Genomic DNA, 27812 nt, shown 5'->3' on the forward strand with positions numbered 1-27812 from the left:
GAACCAGCTGTGTTGTGTGTGTTAGGTGCCACCCCAAAAGGACAGAGGGATGTGCTTTATTCTCAGATTGAAAAGCATTATATGGAAGGTACAGACGCTTTATTTCCTTACCATAGCAAGCCATTGCCTAACATTGTCCATGTCAAAACATTTACAGTCATACTGTATATCACGTTTTCTCTATTATTAGATAAGACCGACACTTCTGAGCATCATCCACTTTATAGTAGTGCAGTCAACCGCATGCACAGGTAAAGTACCTCCATCATTACATTCCCCATGACACGCTCACATCCTAACTGAGACTGAACCTGCTTAATAGAAAGACAGCAAGACACCAGGGCAAGAAGTATAGGCAGACCCTATTCACAGACAATATATTCATAGTGGAAGGGTTACATTTATGTTAGGAACAAAACAATGATGATGTAGATCATGATGTTCAGTGCACACTGACTGTGAGGCTGTTAGATGTGCTGCTGTGTTAAGATTTTACATTGAATTCTACATGATTCATGTTTTGTTTTTGTTTTTGTTTTTTTTCCCATATCAGGTGAGACGAGTGGACGGTCGGAGTCTGTATTCTCATAGGTGAATGAGGTGAAGGGCGTGGTTTGCGAATTCAAGACTCTTGGAGACTTTGTCAGTTCATAGAAAACATTGTCCATATAATTTAAAAAAGAAAAAACCTGTTTCGCATTCTACATGTGTCTTACATGAATATTATGCAGACATTTTCGTTTTTAACATGAGACTTTGGCAGACTATAGGAGGCCACAAAGTGCTGACAAAAACATGAGACTGTACTTTTTGTAAACAGGACATGTTGTTTACAATCCCCCTGGTTCCCTCTTTGTTTTTTTTTTGTTTTTTTTGCTTTGAAATGGCTGAAGAGTTTGGATTTCATTGTAGAATAACATCTCAAGATCTTGAAATTTTTGCAGGTTCATAAGAATGTGAAGCAAAATTGGCTTTAAATGTCAACAGATCTTACTCAATGTCGAAATTAACTTTCACAAGATAAGCATGATGTATCGATTTGTTTACAGTAGTAGCAATAGTAATGTGCTATATATAAGCTTTCATTTCATATACCAGTCGAGACTAGTCAGACTAATATACATAATATATATATTATGTTTATTGTATTACACTTTTGAATACTTTGCATATGTTTGCTAAATTGTAACTTTTTAAGTGCACACTGTAGTCTGAAAACTTCCTTAAGGTCATGTTTTTCATTACATTGTAATATTTACTGAATATTAGAAAATCAATCTTTTTCCTTCCTTTCTTTTATATGTTTATGTTTATTATTGTACATGTTTCCACTGCAAAATATATTTTTCTAAGAGGCAAAATAACCTTGATGCATTCTGTTCTTGATGGCCTTTCAGGGAAATGCATATTAACTGTGAAGCATTTACAGACCAATCCAACATTGGTCTGGCCTCCCCATTACCGGTTACTTTAACATCAAAGGTTATCTGTGGAAATGAATCCGACATAGGGTCGCGGGGGGTGCTGGAGCCTATCCCAGCACTCAGCATCCAGGGCGAAAGGCAGGGTAACACCCTGGACAGGTTGCCAGTCCATCGCAGGGCTGACACACAGACAAACAATGTAGTGTCTCTAATTCACCTAACCTGCATGTCTTTGGACTGTGGGAGGAAACCCACACAGACACGGGGAGAACATGCAAACTCCACACAGAAAGGACCCTGGCCACCCAGCCAGGAATCGAACCCATGACCTTCTTGCTGTGAGGGGACAGTACTACCCACGTGCCGCCCGATCCGACATAACTGAATAATTCAACCAGCCTTGTGCTGGTTTGTAAATTGTCACGTAGTAAGAACATTTAGAGAGATGCAAGAAATCTGACACTGACTGATTGGTCGGCAAGTTTTAAAACCTGCACATATCAGACCCAGTCATGTTGAACGTGTGTGTGCTGGATATGTTTTCACAAATAGTGTGAAATCGGACGTGAAAAGAGAACCACGTCCATGGGCTCTGAAACTCAACACAGAATGAGAAGACAAATGTTTTGGAGCTGTGTGCACATCTCTGTCCCAGGTTCTTTCTCAGAAATCTTTTACAGTCACCATGGCCCCTCCTCTTCCATAGTTTAGATGACACTAATAATCCAAACAAGTAGAATAATTAGCTTGAGTGTTTCCGGATGAGGACCAGCTATGTACCAGCTCTCTGTTACTAATGGGACGCAGGTAAACAGCATGAAACTCAACCAATAAATGAACAGAGAAAATCAAGACTGCTTCAATTCAAATAGATCCATGCTACAGAGAGAGTTCTAGTAGTCTAGTAGTGCTGGCTAGGATGGGTACAAGTGGTTCTTGCTTAGTTTGTGTCTTCTCTAAAGGACTGGTGCTAACAAGTCTTCCCTGGTCTCTCTCAGGGAACAGTATTGTGTCTGATGTTCAGTCTCTCAGCTTCTCCCTTCTCACTGTTGTACTTTGGAAGAAAAGACCTCCATGAAATGTGTTTATCATGTTTTGATTTTAAGAGATAACCTCAACTTGTTCTAAGTAGGACTTTGGGACATATTTTACAATTTCTGTCTGCAACATTTTGAAATGTGTGACTATTTTTTTTTTTTTTTTTTTTACTTGTGGATTAAACACACAGGCTATATTTAAGATCATGTAGATTATTAGAGTCTTCTAGCTTTGAGGCAATGCAGAGGTCAGAGTCTTGTGCAATCCAGTCTGTGTCATTACTCAGAGCTCAGAAGCAATTTCCTCTGTCCCAGTTCATAATACAGACAATAATTACAATACTGGTGTTTCACCTCTGCACAAGGGCCAGTTAGGGATTCAGAGATACAGTGAAATACAACTTGGTGATTATCTTATGCCTAAAGCATCAGTCTGAATTCAGCACAGGGGCAGATATCACATGACTGTGTCACTAACCATGCCATTTGCTTTTTCTTTTCAAATAAAGTTTTTCTTTGGCTTTGTTTTGCTTCATTTTAATGCCTCTTTTAGTAGTGCTCTAAAATGAGGAGAAAGACAGAGCTATAATATTCATTCATATGTCCTCTTTTCAACTGAAGGATGGTTCATCATGAAGTGTAAAAATTAGTGAGTTTCACTACAGTATAATCTCACATATGTTCACCACGGCATCATTTCCAAAACTTTCACAACAGCATAATCTTGAACACCTGGACTACAGGATAATGTCACACTAACATGTGACCACGTGATTTTTGGTTGTTCAGGCTTGCTACGTATGATCAGATTCCGATGGGATAAGCGCACAAGCAGGATTTGGACTGACAGTGTTAACATAGCCTAAGAGTACTTATACTGAGCAGAACAAGACTAGACTGATCAAAAACAGGTGCAACTAATGATATAATGAACAACAAGAATCAAAGGAAACCAGGGAACAACACAAAAATACCCAGCAGAGAGGGAAAGAGGGAACCAGGGCGTGACGTGATCAGTAGAGTCCAGTGATGTTGAATACTGATGGGCAGATTGTGAAGAGGGAGGAAGACAATGGTGTGACCTGTATTGAACAGAGCGGAAATGAGACTCTGTGGTTTAGCTACAGTTCTAGTTCAGCCATATGGTGTCATTATATATATATCCATATATATAAGACATGATTGGATGTCCACAGAGGTGTTGAGAAATGATCTTAGTACAAAGTTAGGGAGATGCCAACACTTTCCTATAGACCAGGAGTGGGCAAATCCAGTCCTGGAGGGCCGGTGTCCTGCCGGTTTTTGTTTTCACTTCTTCGCTACCTGTTGATTCTCACTTTGAAACAGGTGTGCATGCTCTTCAGCCAATGAGAGACCGTATTTAGTTGGTCGACAAGAAAAACAGCTGGACCATGGCCCTCCAGGACCAGATTTGCCCACCGCCGCTATAGACCAACCATCACTGTCTGTTTCTACAGTATGGTTCAGGACCATGGACAGCGTCCATACGTCACATCCTTTAGATCCACTGTTTTAAATGCCATAGCAGCCTTTATTCCTGTAGGACATCTGACACAGAGGAGAGAGAGACAGAGCTGAATTCACTGCCCATGTTACCTCATCTAACCTTTTACCTGAACCTGTTTCATTAGGAGATTATTTACAGATGTGCTGTTGATTATCTGTTTGGCAGCAGGTCCACATAACCATTCCAACTTTTTCCTCTACAAGTGTATTTTCCGCTGTCGGATTCAGCAACACTGAGGGTATATTTATTATTTTCATCAAATGGATCAGAAACAACACCGTCCTTATACAACCTGTGAGTCCACTGACAAATGTATTTACCACTCTGATACTTAGCAGTAGTCCTGAGTGAGTATTCACTGAACAGATTATGGGCAGGTGTTATAGGAACACCATCCTTATAAAACCTATAAGTCCATTGACTGTCTCCTCCCCCATGTATGTCACAGCTAAGAGTGACAGTATCTCCAGTGAAGATTTCACTGTCACGAGGCTCCAGCGTCAGAACAGCCCAGAGTCCTCCTGTTTAAAATACAAAAGTCTCACTGTGAATGAGTTTAATGAAAATATTAAAAGTAACAGTAGGCTATGCTAAGGGACATCAGCAAACACCATCTTTCTTTTTTGTTACATAAAATATTCTGTAACAAAGACCAATGAGCAGCTGAGGGACCAGTCATTAATCAGTTATGTTAAACAAAAAATGACACGCAAACATAAGGAGTTTTGATATTGATAGGGCAAACACAAAATGGAAATAAGGGCAACCCCCCCCCAAAAAACAGACATGTCATAATTGTGTTTTAACAAGGCAATTTCGTACCATACAGTAGTTACAGGACAATATAAACTGTGGTAAAATGTCACTCGAAACAGTACATGCACTTTTTCTCAGGGTATACAAACATTAACAAGAACATCATCATCATCTCAGCTCATGCATAATGTTGAACTGTTGGACAGTACAGAAAGCCCAGTGTGATCACACTGATTTATTATTATTATTATTATTATTATTATTATTATTATTATTATTATTATTATTATTATTATTATTATTTTGTTTCAGGAATGCCATCAGCAGTCTGAAATGTTAGTTTGAGGATGGCTGGAATGGTTTTGTTTGATTTGAAACTTTTCATGGCCAGAGATTGATCATCTAGACGAAGGGGATGGTGCCGTAGCTGTGAACCCTCTTTTGTGACTGATCCGAATCGCAGAAAACAGAAGTGCATTCGTGAGTAAGACGAAGAAAACTTTTTGTAGAGCAAGGAAGAACGGCACCCATCAATAATCAGCTGTCTCCACACCAATTAGCCTGCTAGATACCTTCTGACATTTCACTTTCTACCTGAAGTCGGAATAGTGGAGTAGTGGAGTTCGTCTGTTTAAACAGATTGGTGGACTGTATTATTAGAATTACTGTTGCTCAATGTATTTAACTAATCGACAGAAGTACTAAATAACCTCTTTTACTTACATTGGCTTCACTGAGAGGGTTTTGAGCGATAGAGGAAGAGAGAAGAGGAGAGAGTACTCTGACATCTTTTTTCTTTTTTTTTTCTTTAAGCAACAGATCACGAGTCAGTGGTTACCATTAGTCTGGATGACATAGAATATAATATGATTGTTGATTCTGTTTTGTCAGTGAGTGTCCTGGAGACCCAGACAGTGAGTAGCGTTGCACTACAATTTAAGCAGTTTTACTGTTGCCTAACAATTAAAGTTTATTAGGTTTTATAACAAACATTGAAAACGAAATCAGATGTTATATATGAAGCTAAACTGTCTTTGCTACACTTAATTATTGAGATGTATATGATCTTAATTACTTTTCTATTGTATCCTCAGATGTCTTTAAACAGTGAACCAGACAAAGGCCAAGGTAACTCCACCCCCTTACTGTTATAGATCACAAAGCTGAAATGGAACAGAGACCAAACCACAAATGCACAAACAAATGTCTTTTCTCAGAAATCTCTTCCTGTGTACGGACACTGTGTTTGTTCAATCAGAAACTGTGGTGTGGTTCATTTATTTCTTGTTTTGCTATCTTTGCACACTGCATTGTATGCATGTGTGTGTGTGTGTGTGTGTGTGTGTCGGGTGGTCCGTCCTAGCATGTTCTTTGTCCTGAAGTCTCTGTTCCGTAGTTGTGGAATTATATAAATTTTTTTGTTGAATCTGCACTTCCACGAGAAAAAAAAATATAAAGAAAATAAAAAAAATAAATAAAAAGGTTAAGATATTCTAGGTAATTATTTACTTACAGAAGAAATAATGACTGTACTCTAGGTCTCTTCAATACAGGTTTCTCCCCTCATCTGTCAAATGCTTCTAAGTTACACATTATTGCTTTCAGAGTCTTTTAGAAATCCTTCAAATGGTGCGGTAATACAAGAGTGGCACTTAGTGATCTGGTTGCACCGTATAAGTGACAATTACTCTCATTATGCCCTGTGTTCAACATGTCACTATAAGACACTTCCTCCAACTTTATACAAATCATCCACTTATGCTGACTTTTCAAGCACATGCATGGCAGTTTAGATAAATCCTTTTCAGAATCCAATATTTTGATTAATTTAACAGTGTAAATTACATTCTTTGAAAGATATTATCATTTACTATAAGTTTAATATTGCTTTTCATTTTAAACGCTTTCAGTTGCTGGACCAATGCAACATGTGTCTCAAGCAAGAGGCCCCTCATCAGTCTAGCAACATTTGGGTTGCCCTGTCTTCTCTTCTTCAGATGCCCTGGACATTTGATTTGTCACGTGAATACATTATTGTGTATTGCATACAGAATAGCATTTTATAAAACATGTTCATCTGTGTGGTGCAAGGCAGACAGATAGACTGTTACACATGGGACGAGGTGGCCGAGTGGTTAAGGCGATGGACTGCTAATCCATTGTGCTCTGCACGCGTGGGTTCGAATCCCATCCTCGTCGGGGTCAAGCCCTTTTTACGGGGCAGCCGTGGCCTAAACCTAAAGGTTAGAGAACCGGGCTCGTGACCGGAGGGTTGCGGGTTCGATTCTCTGGACCGACATCCACGGCTGCGTGCCCTTGAGCAAGGCATTTAACCCCGATGCTGCCCACTGCTCCTGCGTCTGGTGTGTGCGTTCACTACCATTGTGTAGGATGGGTTAAATGCAGACGACAAATTCATTGCTCACTGTTCACAGCGTGTGTGTGCGATCACGGAGATTTACATTTAGACTGATAGATAAACAAATAAACAAACAAACAATCTGATAGGAAGCTAGATCACATTACTGCTCAGTTCAGTTTGACAGCTTTGCAAACAGGAACAGTGATCAGATAAGCTCCATTTTAAGAAGAGGACTTGACCACAGATGCTCGGCTCTCATGGCCTGACTTTAGATCTCAGAAAGATCCGAAAAGGACCTAAGGACAATACATTATTAAGAGCAATTTTATTGCTATCTATGGACTAATTAAAATTGTCCCTAAACTGTATAATATGTGTTCAGAAATCACCAAAGCTCCAAAAGGAGAAAAATCTTGGAATCTGATGATACCAGCAGAATTTTCATCATCTATTTATAGTTGGACAAAATAATCCCAAAAAAATGATTGCAGTTACAATGGTTTCCACACTTATTTTTCTTGAAAATGATTGGATTCTGATATTCTGATAACGTACACGTCACACAGTGAGGCTTATTTTAGGAGCATAAAATCCGATGATCAGAGCCCTTATGGCCATGTAAAGAATTACACCCTGTGTTCCTATAAATCGCAGACTTTTATTTCTCTGTCATTGCAGGGTCTGCCCTGCCTTTGTCACACTGAGCTGTGAAACAGTCATGGAAATTAAAAAAAAAAGATGATTCAGTTGTTCATTAAAATTAGTTACTTTTATTTTTAGGGGAGTTCTCACATCAGCAACCCCCCATTATCTGACTACCCATGCAATGGGCATTAGTGGACAGTAGCAGACATGCAGAAACTACCATTAGACAAGTGAGAGAACAAAGCTCTCTCTGGGATGAGAGACTGGGACACACAGACACATGCAGAGACACATTTAATTGTATAGCTGACTCTTCATATAAAAAAAGTCATTGTAGCCGTGTGTTAGGCTATTTACATCTTCTTAAAGTAAAAACATTCACTGTTTTTTTTTTTGTTTGGTTTTTTTTTTTTTTTTTACTATGGTGGATAAGGTCTAAGGGCAGCACTATTTGTTTGCGCTACAGTTAAACTACAACATGCGTCATCTCACTTTGTAGCGTCTCACTTTGTTTCAGCACCACGGACAGCGTCCACAAATTGCTTCACTGAAATTCACTGTTAGGAATGACCACATCCATTACTCCTGAAAGACAGGCGTAGAGAGACTAAGCTGTGCTCGGAATCCATGTAACTGGATGACATTTCAAGATTCTCCCCAAAATGTCACGCTATGTACACTGCCGTAAGACTTCACTTTGCACTTCATGTCTGAACATTCTCCTCAGAACTAAATGTAAAAAAAAAAGAATAATAACAATAAAAAAAAAAAAAAAAAATAGAATCTCCAATTCTCTCATTTTTAAGGCGCCTCGACTTGTATTGGGTCAGAGTCCCGTCAATGTGGGTCATGAGAACATGACCCTGTAATATTTACAATGTTTACACTAATCACAGAGAGCTACTGTCTAGTTAACTCCATGAGTGACTCCATGAGTAAAGCCTACAGCTCTTCTTATGGTTAATGTGTCTCCAGTTACACTGAAATGTACTGGCTGACACACTATAATATCAAGGAAGAGTTTATGTACTTAAAAAGATATGCTCCCTCTAGTGGACAAACACATGGTTCCCAGGGTTTCCCCATTTACATCACTGTCAGTGTAGATGATGGTGAATTATGACACGGTGAAACACTGTGATTTGAACAGCCACCCACAGGCACAGTCTCCAACCTGCATGAGATATTCTCCTGGACATATATCCGACTGACATGGCTGGAGATGTTGGCGTTTTTGTGAAATGGCTCCCTCTGCTGGATTTAGACTGAAGTTCAGCTAGGCCTCACATCCAGTCAGTCTCCTAACCCAGCTGTGGATGAGACTCCTGCTATCAGGTGTATGACACACTAGATACATCACACAGACATTATGAGATGGCAACCACGTTATATTTGACCTTATGCATTTCTCCTCAATGAAAAGGGGCGAGTCTGGTGTTGTAATTATTGTCTGTTGTATGATACAGCGGCACTCATCTCTGAGCAAAAGCGCTGTGTAAACAATTTACCTCCACACAGACATGCTTTAAGATAGAGCATTTTTTTAATTAATGATAAACTGAAGAAAAGAAGAAAACTAAACGACTTCACTTGTTGAGCAAATAGGTTAGACTGGACCTCTCAGCCAATCAGTGGAGAACGCTGCTGCTACAATACCGCGAGTTCTTTGACTGTTTGGTTGGCCTTATAAGTCATAAACCAGACTGACAAAGTCAATAGCAGTTACCTTTTTGGAGGAGCCGACCTCATTTGGAGATTCCTTTCAACTGTGTAGCAAATATCCTGCAGTGACACGTTCAGCCACTAGAGGGCAGATGAAGTCTGAAATGACAGTGTGTGCATGTGCCACAACACACATTAAACATTTTTTGCTTACAGATTATAATTCATTGTCTTGACAGCTCTAACTATAAACATACAACTGCATGCATCAGGTTTGTATAAACATGAATATGAATTGCCATTGAAACTGCATGTGTGGTACATTTGCTTAAATATAAGAGTTAAGGTTAGATTGCTTTCATTTTTTGTTTCAGTGTCATGTCTTTCCACTTTTATATACATTCACACTGCTTTACTGTATTTCAGCATGGACAGCAGGAGGCACTGACTTCTTTATCTGCTGTAGGAAAATTATTATTGAAATAAAAACATAAAAAACAGTCAGCAGCAAATAATAGTGAAAGCATGTGAGAGCAGTAGTGAACCTCTAATATTAAAGTGTGTTATGGAAGGTTCCAGAAAGACATTTAGAATGAGACTATGAACACAGATCCTGGTCCAAATGCAGTGATATGAAAAGCTGATAAAACTGTGTCTCATAAAATTACATTAGCATGCTATCCACTGCCATTATGGAGAACTGCTCTGAGAGAAATTAGATGCGGTGAAATCATTAATAGTAAAAATAACAATTTATTTTTACATTTAAAGCAAAACAAGACAGTTACATAAAAGTGAACGACTAAAACAGTATTTATCATTACCTACTGAACGAGGAATGAAAATAATACATCTGTAACATAAAACAATCAAACCTGATACAAATGATACAAACACTGCCTTTGGAACTATACTGTAATGTGTGTGTGTGTGTGTGTGTGTGTGTGTGTGTGTGTGTGTAGTTTTTAATTCAGTTATAGCTAAATGGAAATGGGAAAAAAAACAAAAAAAAAAACAAAAAAAACAAAAACAAAAAAACCAAAAAAAAAACAAACAAAAAAAACAAAGCAAAAAAAGAAAAAAACAGTGTTTTATCTTTGCACCTCAAAGTGAGATGAAGTGAAAGTGTCTATGAAATACAATGATATTGATCTTAACCTGACAGAAATTGATCTAAGTGATAGAAATATTCATGCAACCACATATATGTTTGAATACACATGCATACAAACTGAAATACATAACAATACATGAATGTTGGTAAGACCATGTACAGGTTTTAATACACATAGATGCAAACTGAAATACTTAACAGCACATGAGTTTTGGTCAGAAAGTGATATTGACACAACTCTATTTTTGTCATTTTTTATATGACAAAAATGCAATGAACTAAATGTTGCAAGATATGTCTGCATATACATTTTTCCAAGACCTGATGCATGGTAAAAGGCATTTATCAAAAGGGAGAAACAATAAGTATGATTATTTAAAAAAACAAACAAACAACCAAACAAAAACAAACAAAAAAAACAGTATTTGGAATACTTAATACAACTCTTCTTTTTCAAGCGCACTTTCAAATTTTCCTTTAAAATGTGATATCTGCCATAACCATTATTGTTATTGACATCACATTAGATATTTTCCATGAACAGCAAAGTCGCACATTTCTCAGAGTACGTCCCTGTCATCTATCACAGTGTGCTGTGAAATTACTCTATACTGCCTCTGTGGTCAGACTGTGTGTGTGTGTGTGTGTGTGTGTGTGTGTGTGTGTGTCTGCATATGCGTGTGTGTGTGTGTGTATGTGTGTGTGTGTGTGTGTGTGTGTGTGTGTGTTTGTTTGCGTGTGTGTGAAGTAGATGAAAAGCTGCTCAATGTAGATGAGGGTGATGATGATGATGATGAGGACGATGACGATGATGATGATGATGATGATGATGATGATGATGATGATGATGATGATGACGGTGACGATGAGGACGATGACGATGACAATGATGATGACGATGATGACGATGATGACGATGATGACGGTGATGATGATGATGATGATGATGATGACGATGAGGACGATGACGATGACAATGATGATGACGATGATGACGATGATGACGATGATGACGGTGATGATGATGATGATGATGATGATGATGACGATGAGGACGATGACGATGACAATGATGATGACAATGATGATGATGGTGACGGTGATGATGATGACGATGAGGATGATGATGGTGATGATGATGATGACGATGTTGATGATGACGACGACGACGACGACGACGACAACGACGATGATGATGATGATGATGATGATGATGATGATGATGATGATGATGATGATGACTGTATTCCTTGTGTCTTTCTGTGTTGATTTATTTAGATGAATTTGATCAGCTTTTAATGTGATTTCCTTGTACGCCTACATTCTGCTCTGTCCTGTTGTGTCAAAGATTAAGACTCTTACAACAGCACACATCACAGAATCATCTCTTCTAAACACATAAAATCAAACATTACAGAGAATATATACACATAAAATCCAGAAGCGTTTGCATTTCCTGTGGGAGTGCGTGGTCTCACTTCATATTAAGACTGTCTTTTCTTCACATCTACTTATGAAAATTTATTAAAATGAATCAGTGTAACAGCCTCAGCTGTCCAATTCCAGACAGAATCATTGCAATAGCTTCACAAATAAGAAGGGAAAAAAGTACACTGCGTCGTTCCTGAATATAACTCTCTCTTGTAACCAACAGCTATGTCCACTGTGGTAACAAAAGAGTGACATTAATAACAGTAAAAAAATGAAAGAATATATGAATATATGAGAGGTTTAGTGTGTCATTCATTTTATCTCCAAAAGTCACTCTTCCACTGTAAACACATTCACAGACACCAGACACCCGTTTGGCAGGTTCAGTACCAGTTAATATGTTTTCAGTCTGTGATGGAGAGTGTAATGATGATGTTATTATACCTGTGGTTGTGTTTGACTTCAGCAGTGAGTAAACTGTGTCCTGCTTCGGTGTGTCGATCTCGTCTAAAAGGGAGGGAGCTGGATTCATGCGACATCACGTTTTGACTATTCATGTAATATTTTAACAATTATATTTAGCAAATTCACACACAAACTTAAACTTTGAATGATTGTGTTAAATTGGTTGTGAACTCGCGTACCTTTGTTTCTGATTTTTGTGTTTTTCATCTTAATCTGAGAATAAGTCACATCACTTGGTCCAGTTCCATCATCATCTAAAAAACAACACAGTTTTTACTGAATGACTGTCACTGCTGTTGTGTAAGTACACAGGATTTCATGGTGGATTTGCTATTATAAAATTTTATATTAACACATATTGCTATAAAGACTATTATAATATAATAATCATATCATCATCTCACAATATTATAAAACTAATTATTTGTTCTATGTAAAAAAAAAATAGTTTTTATTGCATGTCAGCTGAGAATTGAATATGAAGAGTTGAAGTTTTTACCTTTCGATTTTTTCGAGCAGTAAAACATGATCATTAGAATGATGAACACAAGGGCAGCACCATGTCCAACGACCAGTCCCACTGTTACGGCAAAGGACCCAGCTGACAATGAGTCTGTTTACAAACATACACACACACACACACACACACACACACACACACACACACACACACACACACACACAAACACACACGCACACACACACACACACACACACACACACACACACACACACACACACAAACGCAAATTAGTATTATACTCACTCTACTGCAGTAGACGCTCAAATTTATGTTTCACTTGCCTCTGACAGTGATCCAGCTCTTTGGTGACTCTCCTCTCTCTGGGTGTTTACACCAATACAGACCCTCATCTGACTTTGAGACAGTAGGGATGGTCATCTCTCCTGTAGTCTGATTCTGGAGGACTAATCCATCTTTATAGAAATCAGCTCTGAGGTCTGAGGGGGTGTTTCGATATCTACAGTGCAGAGTCAAAGTGTCTCCCTCAGTAAGAGGATGGACAGGACTCTCCAGGATCACATCACCATCTATAGAACAGAACACAGTCATATACAATGCAGAGAATATGATCAAGCTCTAAATATGGACACTTATGTTTAAAAAATTATATCAGCTTTGGTGCAATAGTAAAATGGATGGTTGATATGAAATTTGCGCTTTATAGCAGCTTTGTTACAATAGTCATATACTGTCTGACTGTTTTTGCTAATTAGTGATGTTTTGTGTGTTTAGACAGGGATTATTGTTTTTGTGATCTCAATATTATATCTTTGTGTACTTCACTGTCTTTTATCGCCTATTATAACACTGAACTTTAGGGTTTTTTTGTTATTCCTACAATACATCGAGATGAGATATTTGCTGACAAAAACAAAAAGTAATTCACGCAGATATGTTTTTCCTAATGAAAATGATTGCTGAGACATACTGGTCACTGTTATGTTGAGAGGATTACTGTTCCCTCCAGAGTCAGACTGACACCAGTACACTCCACTGTCTGATGACTGGAGGGAGCTGATGCTACATGTAGATCCTCTTACTGATCCCCAGTCTGATGAACAGTCTGACACCTCTCCATTATCTGTGTATCGTCTCACTGTCCATCCAGTAGAGTTACACTGTACCTCACAGCTCAGTGAGAGAGAATCAGATGTAAAGTGTTGAGTTGTGTTGGGACTGATGATCAGAGAGGCTGGAGGAGACAGAGCTGAGACACAGAGAGACAGAGTTAGATCTCATGTTTCTCCAGGCTTTGAGATCACATGCACATGATGCTGCACATTGGTGTGATATTATACAGTTATGAGAGAAAACATTTGGGAATGAATGACCTCTCTAAGAAATGACAGCTACCGACTACTACACTCATTTCAAACATTCCACTGATCACTCACCTCTTACACTGAGAAAAAAAGAATGACTTCTCTTTGAGGATGTGGGTCTGTCATCATTCTCTCCCTGACACCAGTACTGATCCTGGTCAGTTACAACAGCAGCTGCTCTGATGGTCAATGTGTCTCCAGATATATTGTAACCATTAGACTGAGACACTGCAGTCTGAGTGCTGCCTTTATACCACTCATATCTCCAGTTCCTCCCAGACTCTATCACACACATGAGAGTGACTGTCATTCCAGTGTACACAGACGGTCCTGGTGTGACAGTGAGTGTAGCTGTAGGTAAATCTGTACAAATGTAGAGAATATGAAAACCCTTTACAGACTGTTTCCATCATATTCACTGTGAACATTCATAATCACGTTATAACTGTAATGTATCACATCTGTGAGATAGAAGGAGCAGGTTTACAGGTAGGTACTGAATATGTGTGTGTGTGTGTTTTTTTTTTCAAGTTAAAAAGTTAGAAAAATAATTGACTATCACGCTTTGTAAATGAAACCGAATGTATTTGCAGGTCAGTTTTACTTTCATTAAGAGTAAACATAAAAAAAGGCATTTCAAAACCTTACAAAAAGCAGCTTAAAGAATTCAGGTGCACAGAGAAGGCGATGTGACATGAACGAACTCCAAACAAAGCCAGTCAAGGAAAGGGGGGACACCAGGGGGTATTTATACAAGGCTAAATGAGGTAAAACTAACTGAAAACAGGTGGGGTAAATGGAACCAAAATAAAAGAAAACAAAAAACAAAAACAAAACAAGCAAATAAATAAACAAAACAGGAAATAAAACGTTCATCAAAACAAGACTTAACCAAGAAACCAGGAGGTAAAGAGACTTAAACCAACACTGACCACAAGAGGAGGGAAAATGAAATAAACAGAGGACATGTAGAGGAGCAGAGAGGAGCAGAGAGGAGCAGAGTGTGACATTCACGTACAACATATAAAACTCATTCACGTTCATCACTCAGAAATACAGTGTGAGGATAATTGAGCATTAAAAATATTAACTGTAAAATCGTGCTGCATTTCTGTATCACACATGCAGACGGTCGAACGGAGACATACAATTCTCACTGGTAATTCTCAAATTCACGTTGATAAAGTTTCATGTTGGGAGTGATATCTCTGTTGTCTCATTTAACATCAAAATAGAAAAGAAAAACTTGCCGCCCTGACTGAATATGAGACAGAACTGGATTTACCTCTTACTGACTTACAATGTGTTTTTATAATTCATGTTAGCTCTAGATATTTGTTGATGATTGTTGTAACATGTTGTTATTGTTGTAACAACTATTCTATCAATTTTTCATCCTATAGATGTTTTTTTTTTTCTTCATGATTTACACACCTGCAGATGACTAACATATAAATATCTGAGTTTTAATAAGAATAGAGATACAGAAGTCTGGAGTCTGTGTACTGAAAACACAGCTTCCACTGTGAAATCACTCACTCAAAGTTACACTAGTTCTGATCACTCAAGAGTCTTTCAAAACCATTTCCCAGTGTATATTTATGTATGTGACAAGTTTATTCCAATGCTAGGGTAAATGAAGAAACACTGATGATGTATCAGAGATGATCACTCACCTGTCACAGTGAGAATCACACTATTACTCCAGTCAGTGTAGACACTGTCAAATAGATGTACTACACATGTATAAGTGCCACTGTGAGATGTTTGGACAGGACTGATTGTATATTCATTGTTTGCATTTCTGTAATCTGAATTCACAGCATTGTCTTTACGCCAGGTATATTCAAAGTCAGATATTTTTCCTTTGGGTGTTTCACATCTGAGTGTCACTGTCTCTCCACTGAATATCTGAGTCCTTTGAGGATACAGAGTCAGAGAAGGTCTGAATTCTCCTACTGGAATCAGACAAAATAAAATATTAAGTCTAAAACATCATGAACACACATAACTCTAACCAACATAAATGCCATTAAGACCCATTACAACATCCCCTATCATGAAAATTATATGCTTTCTAAACAACGATACTCTGTGTTTCTGATTACTGAGTTGTTTACACGAACTTCACCTAACTACACACTCCATAATGTGAACAATCAAACATTGTCCAGCAAGATGTATAAAGAATTAATGAAAGTCATAAATACATATGAAATATATTCATTACCATGAGTATGTTCAGAGAAGAAGAGTGAACTCAGCACTAAAACACAAACAGAGAAACAGCAGATACATTTGATTGTTTACGACACTGTCTTATCTCTATATGATACTGATTAGATTCATTATAACTACACTGTCTTATCTCTATATGATACTGATTAGATTCATTATAACTACACTGTCTTATCTCTATATGACACTGATTAGATTCATTATAACTACACTGTCTTATCTCTATATGATACTGATTAGATTCATTATAACTACACTGTCTTATCTCTATATGATACTGGTTAGATTCATTATAACTACACTGTCTTATCTCTGTATGATACTGATTAGATTCATTATAACTACACTGTCTTATCTCTGTATGATACTGATTAGATTCAGCATAACTACACTGTCTTATCTCTATATGATACTGGTTAGATTCATTATAACTATACTGTATTATCTCTATATGATACTGATTAGATTTATTATAACTACCCCGTTTTATCTCTATGTGATAATGGTAGGATTCATGAAGACTGATTTCTTACAGTAACATTTATAAGAACTATTGGTATAGCCTCTATTTTTCCCCATCCCCTGAACAAATTAATAATTCAAAAATAAGCTTTGTGTAAATATGACATAAAAATATTAAACACAAATATCTTGAAACATTAACAAGATGCTCCGACAATTCTGCTCAGTTCTGTTATTGACAATATTTAATATCATCAGGTTTAAACATCCATGAATTTTTCTGGAATAAACTGCTAGCTCACAACTCTGTGTCTTTCAGTGTGACAATTTACCATCATTAATACACATTTTGAATGCACTATCATTAAACTATTGCACTATAGGTAACCCCCAGTGTTCTTCATGAAATTCTATAAATATTTAACCCTTCACTCTACAGTCTTGCTAACAGAAAATCTTAGTAAACATATAGACCCCATTCGCTTAAAAACATGCGATACAGATTATGATGACAAACTCTGTTCCACATTTCACAATTAATTAATGACATTTCTGTCATAATTAATATAGGTAGGAAGGATATCGTTATAATGACATTTGATTCAGGATTGTATGAACAGTTTGCAGGGGATAGCACTGATTGTAACTTTAAAGTGAAATTCTAATTCTTTATACACAACATTAGGTAGAGATTAACACTTTCATAACAATCATCTAAATGTAAAAAGAATGTCTTGGAAACACAGTATCTCAGAGTATCTAAGAGCTGTATAAGAACTACCTGAGTGAAGAGTAAATAAAGTAGAAAATTCATCTACAGACAGCATACACTCTTTAACCCACACAGACCCATAGACAGGGAGTATAATGCATTATACTATCTAATGAGACATAGAGAGATGGCAGAACTAAGCTTTTTATCTTTGGTTAAATTCACATCAACAGATAATGGGAAACAATCATATATGGGAAATAATCATGAGTAGGTATGAAAGAGAATGATACATGAGGGTGGAGAGAGAGAGAGAGAGAGAGAGAGAGAGAGAGAGAGAGAGAGAGAGAGAGAGAGAGAGAGAGAGAGAGAGACAGACAGACAGACAGACAGAGAACTGATGGATAATATGAACGGAAAAGCCTGTATTGGGAGTGGCTACATTTGCTCTAATTCTTTCTCTTGTCCAGTTCAGTAATGAAAGTCTAATGAACAGAACACCAAGAAAATGTTTTGTCACAGATGGATCATCTCAAACAGAATTTGCGTTATTAAATGAGTTTTAATACAGATGAACCCTCAGTATTTATCGTTAGTAACTGGAGGATCACGGTCAGATAGAATGATTATTTTAATATGACAGTTGTCTCACTAAGTTATCTGAAATATAAATACAGTAGTCAGTGCAGAAATGAATTTTTATGAAATGAGTTTCACTGACCACCACAAACAATAAAAATATATCCTAATATCTTTTATATATCTTTATTTTCCCCCTGTAGAAAATGTCTGTGCAGAACAGGATGTAAGACTAGCTGACACCTCCTCCCTCCCTCTCACTGGTCTAAAACCACATGACAGAAATAAAACAGAAACCAAACCACAATTTCTCACCTCTACCCTCATACGTCAGACTCCTGAATGCTGTGGTTGGGACTTTTGGAGTGTGACTGTTGTATGTGATATTTATATGTTTGACAAATTATATGTTCTAAAAAATGTCTGTGTTGCAATATCCGCTCTGGGCTGATGTAGTAGAAATTTCCATTGTCTCTTTCAACGCATGTGGAGAGGAATACGTCAGAGTGACTAAATAAATGTATGAAATAAAATAAAATCAGAACATTTTAAATAAGAATTGTATGGCTATGATGGAGAAGGGCCTCGCAGAAGGCTGACGAGTTGCAATAGAGCGAAACACTTAAACACTTGTGTGTGTGTGTGTGTGTGTGTGTGTGTGTGTGTGTGCGGATGGACGAGTGGGAATGTGTTTTGTTCACGTTTTTGAATTTGTACATGCAAAGTTTTTTTTTTTTTTTTTTTTTTTTTTTTTCTTTCTTTCTTTCTTCAATACAAACTTTCACCTCTTTTAAAATGTACCAAGTCCTCCTGTTCCTGAACTAGGGGAAACTTGAGTGCATGTCCAATCAAGGAAGAAGAAGTTATAAAGCTGTAAACATTTCACAGCCCCAGTCTCTTCATTCTGCAGTATGATTCAGCACCATGGACAGTGTCCACAGATTTACAGTGACCATAACTTTTTTTTTTTTCCTAAATGATACATGATTCACAGGACAGTGTCTTCAGTGACCGTAAGTTATAGTCCAGAATGATGAACGATTCACTGTTTTCAGTGACCATAATTTATATTCCTGAGTGATGAATGAACCCCCCCTTCCCCCCCATCTTGTGTAGGTTTCAACTCACGTCCTACTCCTCCTCCTCTTCCATTGTACTTGCCAGTTTGCGCCTAAAAATCTCCTGATCTTGCCCCCCCCTTGACAGGTGCTCATTTATTATGGACGTACACTGCGGGACTGTGGTAGGAAGATCTAATCTCAGTGGGCAGTGAAGCCAAAGAACACAGATGTGCTTTAATTCAATATTTTATTTTAATCAGTCATTCCAAAAATTTGAGAGAAAATGAACAGCTTCTTTGCACAGTAAACAAAACGACAGGTGTTAAGTCTTACATTAACAGGACAAAACAGAAAGACAAAAAAAATGATAGTAAGTCATAATTGAAAGAGCAGTGGAGGTATCAAAGGGAGACTGTTGTTGCTGATGGGAGCAGGTTTCTTGTTTGTCAGATTGGTCGTTCAGTCACTGGGCAGAGAGAGAACAGACACAGGGATGGTTAGAGGACTTAACCACTTTCATCTTGACTCAAGACACTCTGACTCTAAATCCTGTCAGTAACATTTCCGAACAATCCTGTCTCATCAGGAGTTTGGAGGTAAGCTAATTGTCCATTTGGTATTTTTATGAATTTTCTTGCTGCATGCTGCAGTGCCACACTGCCACTAGAGGGCAGACAAGTGCTAAAACAAGTGCAAAGAGGAAAGCAATATGTGAACACATCACAACTTAAATGCTGTACATTACAGAGCAATGAAAAATGTGTTTAGACTTAATTTGACGATATTATCTTTGGTACCATATTACATTACCTCTGTGAACTTTAGCTATTAACGTTTGGGGCTTCTGTGTCAAAATCTTATCTAAAGCACCTAAACATTTAGAACTCAAGGACAATATATGATTATTATACATACCAGTTTAAACTGGGAGTATATTTAAACATTATTATACATACCAGTTTAAACTGGGAGTATACTTAAACATTATTATACACACCAGTTTAAAATTGGGGGTGAACTTGTACATTATCATACATACCAGTTTGATCTGGGAGTACACTTCTTCTGTAGCTGGTCTTGCCTAATATAGAGGAAAACACTCTACTGAATTACAAATTTCTATTTCTGCACAGCTGCATATCAACATCCAATAGTTCAGCTTAAGAATTTATCTCTTCCTTTTTTTCTTTCGTATTTTATAAAATAACAGAGAAATTGGTGTAATTGGAGTTAAAAAAAAATATGTCTGATAAAGTGAACAAGCCCCACAATTCAACACAACGCTGGTCTTACCTTCACTCCTCATCCTCTTTTTCTTCTGTTTTATCACAATAGGAGCATAAGTCACATCACTGGCTCCAGCTACACAATCTATAGTGTGACAGGAGTTCAAATGAGAGAGTTTGCTCTTCCCATTTTTAGCTCATATTTAGCCATTAAACGCTGTTTTCTGCCCAAAACAAACGATGATATGCTAATTATGAAAATGAACAAACCACAGACAAACACTACATTTGATCCGGTCTGACAAATTGTCTCTCTTACTGAAACCCTTAAAACTCAATCATGTTCAGTCTCACAAAATGCTATAAATCTGTGATGGGCATTGTAATAAAGTCAAGTCAATTGTATAGTTATCCCATCCATATACAAGTATACAGTAGTTTCTCACTGACCACAGTTATCCAGTCCATAAAAGAGAATATAGTGGAAGAAAATAACATTTCACCTGGACCACAGTTCAACATACAAGATAAGGGCAGTGGACACAAGATTACACATAGTGCAAGTAACAGGACAACTGTCACATAGTGCAAATGGACATAACAAGAACACACACAATATCATATCATACATCATATCATATATCATGTCATGCATACTGTATAACAAAGACACAGGGCAGTTAAAAAAAAAAGAAAAAAAAAAGAAAAAAAAATATACCTGTGGTTGTGTTTGACTTCAGTTGTGAGTAAACCGTGTCCTCCTGTGGTGTGTTGGTCCTGTCTAATAGGGGTAATAGTTTGAATTTATGAGCTACGATTTCAAACATAATGAAATTCTTGATGACTGATACAATATGAATGGAATTATTATAGAGGCGTGTTGTTGTGGTTGTGAGATGAGGTTGATTTACCTTTGTTCTTTATTTTCATGTTTTTCATCACAATCTGAGGGTAAGTTACATCACTTGGTCCCTCTTCAGCATCATCTAATATTCAAGACATGACATTATATATTGTTAGCGCTCATATATTTTTGGGATTTTTGCCAGACTTACAAATATGTAAAATTGAACTGTTGCCTTTCTCCTAAAAATGACTGAGAAATGAAGTAAGAATGCTTGAAAAGTTCCATTACTGTTCTGCAGAGACAAGTGTCCTGACTGTGTACCCCTTCCTCCTCCGGTCTGATCCTGGGTTGACGTCTGGCTGATGCCTTTCTGTCTTTCGGCTCTAGAGGGCGACAGAGATCCATCGCATGTACACAACAGCCTTATGTGCAGCACTGGAAAATTGTACTTTTCAAGACACAAAATCACTTACAGACACGCTTTGTTAAAACAGGAACCTGTGACAATATATAAAAGGCAATTATTAAAGTTTTTTAGTACATTTAATATTTGGCTTGTATTGAATCAGCAAAGTCATTATATCACTTTTAATCTCTGTTTGAATTGGCAGTTTTGTATACAAATATTCCCCTATCAGATACATTGTGCCCATACTTTTACCTTTGAACTTTTTTGAGCAGTAACACAGGATCATTAGGACAAGGAGGCCAAAGGTGACACCCAGTCCTATCTCCACTACTACTGTTACAGCAGAGGATCCACCACCTGACACTGAATCTATTCACACACACACACACACACACACACACACACACACACACACACACACACACACACACACACACACTCATTAGTAACATACCCAAACTACTGCAGTGTGCCACTGGAGTTACGAACAGAAGAAGAAGTAAAATAGTATTATCTCACCTCTGACAGTGATCCAGCTCTTTGGTGACTCTCCTCTCTCTGGGTGTTTACACCAATACAGACCCTCCTCTGACTTTGAGACAGTAGGGATGGTCATCTCTCCTGTAGTCTGATTCTGGAGGACTAATCCATCTTTATAGAAATCAGCTCTGAGGTCTGAGGGGTCAAATCGATATCTACAGCGCAGGGTCAAAGTATCTCCCTCAGTAACAGGATGAACAGGACTCTCCAGGATCACATCACCATCTACACAACAGAAAACAGTTACACACACTGTGGAGAATACAGTAAGACCAATCACAACAGCGCTTAAATTAATGAAATGTTTAATTTTATAACAGGTTTGGTTTAACAGTTTGGTTTAATCCTTAAATCTGTAACATTCCGATACAGTATGTGTGGAGCCAGGAAAGTTCTAGTTTATTGATCTGAATGTTTTGTTTTTCACCGGGGCCTTGAGCACAAGAAGAACATGATAATTTAGAGCTGAATCTATGATTCAAGGCTGAATGGACCAAGATATTTCAATGATCATAATTAAATCTCTCTTCTTTGTAATACAAAGACAAAAAGCATATTTATGTTTTTTTAAAGAATGGTGTTGATAAAGATTCAGGACACAAGCAAAGCTTTACTCTCAATCTGACTCCTTAATGGATTAAATACACTGGGACACGCTGACTTGAGGGGAATATCCTGGGTCTTTTCTACCATTCAGAAATAGCAGATTAACAAATCTGACCCCAGTATTTCCACAGAAAAGCTTTTGACATCCTTTTTCCAAAACAATGCAAAGAGAATACATCATCAGATACGTTCGTTCATTTTCATTTATCATTTATCATTTCAGGATTTTACTTCAAGAAAGTTATTCATGTTTCTCTAGATTTACCAGTCACTGTAATGTTGAGAGGATTACTGTTCCCTCCAGAGTCAGACTGACACCAGTACACTCCACTGTCTGATGACTGGAGGGAGCTGATGCTACATGTAGATCCTGTTACTGATCCCCAGTCTGATGAACAGTCTGACACCTCTCCATTATCTGTGTATCGTCTCACTGTCCATCCAGTAGAGTCACTCTGTACCTCACAGCTCAGTGAGAGAGAATCAAATGTAAAGTGTTGAGTTGTGTTGGGACTGATGATCAGAGAGGCTGGAGGAGACAGAGCTGATACACAGAGAGACAGAACTGAAATTTCATGATAGTCTCCTGCAATTTTCAAGTATATTGTTAAAAAGTGAAAAAAAGTCAGAAATCTAAAAAAGAAAACGGTTCAGGCAACTGCAAAAAACAAATGGTAGGAAATGACAGAGATAGTGGTTAGTACAGACATATATATATGTGTGTGTGTGTGTGTGTGTGTGTGTGTGTGTGTGTGTGTGTGTGTGTATAATATTTTATTTTTATTTTTATTTATTTTCAACTTTCAGGTAAACAGTGGCAAATTCAGCCATTTAATTCCTAGGCTCTTAACATGTATATTGCTGTACTGACTCACCAGTGACCCACAGTGACTGTGTTGTGCTGTACTGTGAGTAATAGACTGGGTTTCCTCTCTGTGCTCTGCACACATAAACTCCTGTGTGTTTAAGAGCAGCAGGGCTGAGAGTGTAGGAGCCTCCAGCTCCTCTGCTGCTGTCTGAGAGGAGTTCTACAGAGTTAGAATGAACCCTGGGTAACCCATGTGTGTAGGGAATGACTCTGTACCAGAGGAATGTCCAGCCTGTAGAGGAGTCTTTAACCTCACAGCTCAGAGTCACTGAGTCTCCTTCAATCAGCCACATCTTTGGAGAGACACTCAGAACTGACTGGGCTTTACCTGTTGGAAAGGAGAAAATGGATTTTCCATATGTGCTATTGTCAAAATGTGACAAGCACTGTGTTTTTTGAACATCAGCTTTCACCTGTTTAGTTTAGTTTCATTTGTTTTTCAGCTTGTTTTAGAACACATTCAAAAACAATTGAACATAATCTGTTAAAAGCAGAGAACAGTGTACCAATAGTCTAATAAAAATGTATCAACAAGCTTAGTGATTTTCTTACACCATGTGGAATTTTAATATTGTTGCTTTGAGTATTGTTCATATTTGAAAATCTATTTCTGTGTCACCTCTAAACTCACACACTTACCGGATGATACAGTCAGTGTTACAAAATCACTCATCTCTGAGTTCTGTGAGTCTCTTCTGCGTTTTCCTCTGCAGGTGTATTCACCACTGTGGGACTCAGAAACAGGACTGATTGTGTATTCCTGATCTTTACTGACAGGACTGAGTGAAGAACTCTTCTTATACCAGCTGTATTCCCAGTCAGTGTCTCTCTCTCCCTTTATTTGACATCTGAGAGTGACAGTCTCTCCTCTGAATGTTTGTTTATCAGGCTGCAGGATCACAACAGCCATTGGTCTCTCTGTAGAATAAAATACACACCACACTACTGTACAGCACACAAATACAAAACAAACACTTAATCGAGAATGACACATCTAAATTCCAAAGAGAGTATATGAGATCAAATTCAGTGTATCCCAAAATGCATCATACTCATGTGAACATAACTGAGTGTAAAAATTCACCTGTAACGTTTACCCAGACTGCATCACTGTATTGTGTGTAGTAGACTGGGTTTCCTCTTCCAGCTCTGCACCAGTACTGTCCTCCATCAGAGTCTGTAACAGAACTCATGGTGTAGGTGTCTTTATCAGTGTGTGTCAGTGCTGAAGAGTCCTGTGTGTGTCTGTACCAGTAAAATATCCATCCTGTGGACTGGTCCAGTTTACAGCTCAGAGTAACTGTGTTTCCTCTCAGTACTGCTCCTTTAAGACTGGAGGTGAGTTGAGGTTTTGGTTTTGATCCTGTAGGATAATAATAAATAGTTAACTTCACACTTCTAAAAAAATCATACTATCATTTAAGTTACTCTCATTGTAATCACTCACCTAAAACAGTAAGAGTAACTGTATTACTCCTTTGTGAGGATGTTGGTCTGTCATCATTCTTTCCCTGACACCAGTACTGATCCTGGTCAGTTACAGCAGCTGCTCTGATGATGAATGTGTCTCCAGTTATAGTGTAACCATTAGACTGAGACACTGCAGTCTGAGTGCTGCCTTTATACCACTTATATCTCCAGTTCATCCCAGACTCTATCTCACATTTCAGGGTGACTGTCTCTCCAGTGTACACAGGATACTGTGGTTGTACAGTGAGTGTAGCTGTGGGCAAGTCTGTAGAGATGATGAAAATGTTATTAATATGTTAAATTCAGAGTTTATATTAGTCAGTGACTCTCAGTGTAACCTGAAGACATGAAAAGAAGGTGTGTCAGTGTAGCTGTAGGGGAGTTTGTGCAAATGAGAGCAAATGAAAGAGTGATACTGCACATACAACATATATCATAGACATCTCAGAATATCACTCATTTTTCTCACCTCTAACAGTGAGAGTGACAGGATTGCTTAGCTGTGAGGATGTGGGTCTGTTGTCTCTCTCTCCCTGACACCAGTACTGATCCTGGTCGGTTAAAGCAGCTCCTCTGATGGTCACTGTGTGTCCACTTACAATGGAATGTGAAGATGTAAACAGTCTGGTCTGAGTGCTGCCTTTATACCACTTATATCTCCATCCACTTTCAGACTCTATCTCACACTTCAGACTCACTGTCTCTCCACTGTACACAGGATTCCAGTTTGGCTCCATGGTTAGTGTAGCTGTGGGCAAAGCTGAGGATATGGACAAGGTAAATTAATTGTCTACAAAATGTAATTGTCAACTAACTTTTTCTTTCAAAGCTTTCCAGAAAATAGTACCGACTGCCATATTAATTACTCACCATGGACATATAAATAAGAATCAGTGCTTTTATATGATAATGTGGGATTTTGTCTGCTTTTAATGTCTGTGATTTTGCTAACACACACATACACACACACACACACAACACACACACACACAGACACACACACACATACACACTCAGACTATCACTCACACACACACACACACACTCTTTCTCTCTCTCTCTCACACACACACACACACACACACATAACTCAGAATGTTAGACTTTTTACTCACCTCTCACAATCAGAGTGACAGAACTGCTTGGCTGTGAGGATGTGGGTCTATAATCTCTCTCTCCCTGACACCAGTACTGATCCTGGTCAGTTACAGCAGCTGCTCTGATGGTGAATGTGTCTCCAGTTATAGTGTAACCATTAGACTGAGACTCTGGAGTCTGAGTGCTGCCTTTATACCACTTATATCTCCAGTTGCTCCCAGACACAATCGCACACTTCAGATTGACTATCTCTCCAGTGTACACAGAACTCTCTGGTTGTACAGTGAGTGTAGCTGTGGGCAAGTCTGTAGAGATGATGAAAATGTTATTAATACGTTAAATTCAGAATTTATATTAGTCAGTGACTCTCAGTGTAACCTGGAAACCTGAAAAGAAGGTGTGGAACTATTGAGCAAGTTTCTGAAATGTCGTCTAACACAACCAGATTAAGTCAATGTTTATTCTAAACTGACAGTTACTGTTGTTACTCAGTTATTTCAATTTGTATGAAGAAAATAAAATATTCACCAGTCAGCACCATTGTGAGAGAAACCATGCCTGGATCCACTATTTTTATTTATTTATTTACTTGTTTGTTTATTTGCTGACCTATTTATTTATTTATTTATTTATTTATTTATTTATTTATTTATTTATATTTTCCCATTTATATTATTTATTTATCTATCTGATTTTAGCGCATCTGTATGGAATTGCAATGACAGGTAAACTAGAATATAGATATTGATAGATTTTTACAAAATATGCTAAATTATAACAGAGACTGTCAGAAATATTTATTTTGCTCTTCAAGCCTGTATCACATTAATCACTCACCTTTCACAATCAGAGTAACAGAGTCACTTCTTTGTGAGGATGTGGGTCTGACATTACTGTTTCCCTGACACCAGTACTCATCTTGATCTGCTGGTTCACTGACAGTGAATGTGTTTTGCATAGAGGAATATACTGCAGTCTGAGTGCTGCCTTTATACCACTTATATCTCCAGTTCCTCCCAGACTCTATCACACACTTCAGACTGACTGCATCTCCAGTGTACACAGGGCTCTCTGGTTCCACCGTGAGTATAGGTGTGGGTAAATCTGTGGATATTAACAGTAAAACAGCCTGTCTTAATAGTGATAGACATAAATTATTCTACAACAGGATTCTTTTACTCCTATCTAACATGTTAATCATCTGCAGAACATGAAATATATGCACACAGCGTTGCCTGGGCTTAAAAATATTTTATTTGGTTATACAAATTTGAAGGTGTTTTCTCTCTCTCTCTCTCTCTCTCTCTCTCTCTCTCTCTCTCTCTCTCTCTATATATATATATATATATATATATATACATATAAAACAAACACAGTCATGTCAAGAACAGCTTAGAACACTGCCATTCTAGAAGTTTATACTCAGT

General features: G+C 37.8%; 1 protein-coding gene and 1 non-coding gene across 2 annotated transcripts in view; one reads left to right on the forward strand and one right to left on the reverse strand.

Annotated features, from left to right (window-relative positions):
* Positions 1–27343, reverse strand: part of LOC115816386 (carcinoembryonic antigen-related cell adhesion molecule 5-like) — an 81559-nt gene extending 54216 nt beyond the window's left edge. The window contains exons 1-5 of the mRNA XM_030779343.1: positions 27223–27343; positions 26582–26690; positions 25986–26047; positions 25265–25552; positions 24457–24735 (exon numbers count right to left, since the gene is read on the reverse strand). Of these exons, the coding sequence (XP_030635203.1) occupies positions 24457–24735; positions 25265–25552; positions 25986–26047; positions 26582–26690; positions 27223–27343 (859 nt within the window). The remainder of the gene's footprint in view (positions 1–24456; positions 24736–25264; positions 25553–25985; positions 26048–26581; positions 26691–27222) is intronic.
* trnas-gcu (transfer RNA serine (anticodon GCU)) lies at positions 6863–6944 on the forward strand. Its single transcript has one exon. It is a non-coding gene; the product is annotated as a tRNA-Ser (tRNA).
* Positions 27344–27812: the final 469 nt, after the last annotated feature.

The sequence above is a fragment of the Chanos chanos genome, chromosome 7 (assembly GCF_902362185.1).
Source record: "Chanos chanos chromosome 7, fChaCha1.1, whole genome shotgun sequence".
NCBI classification, from domain to species: domain Eukaryota; kingdom Metazoa; phylum Chordata; class Actinopteri; order Gonorynchiformes; family Chanidae; genus Chanos; species Chanos chanos.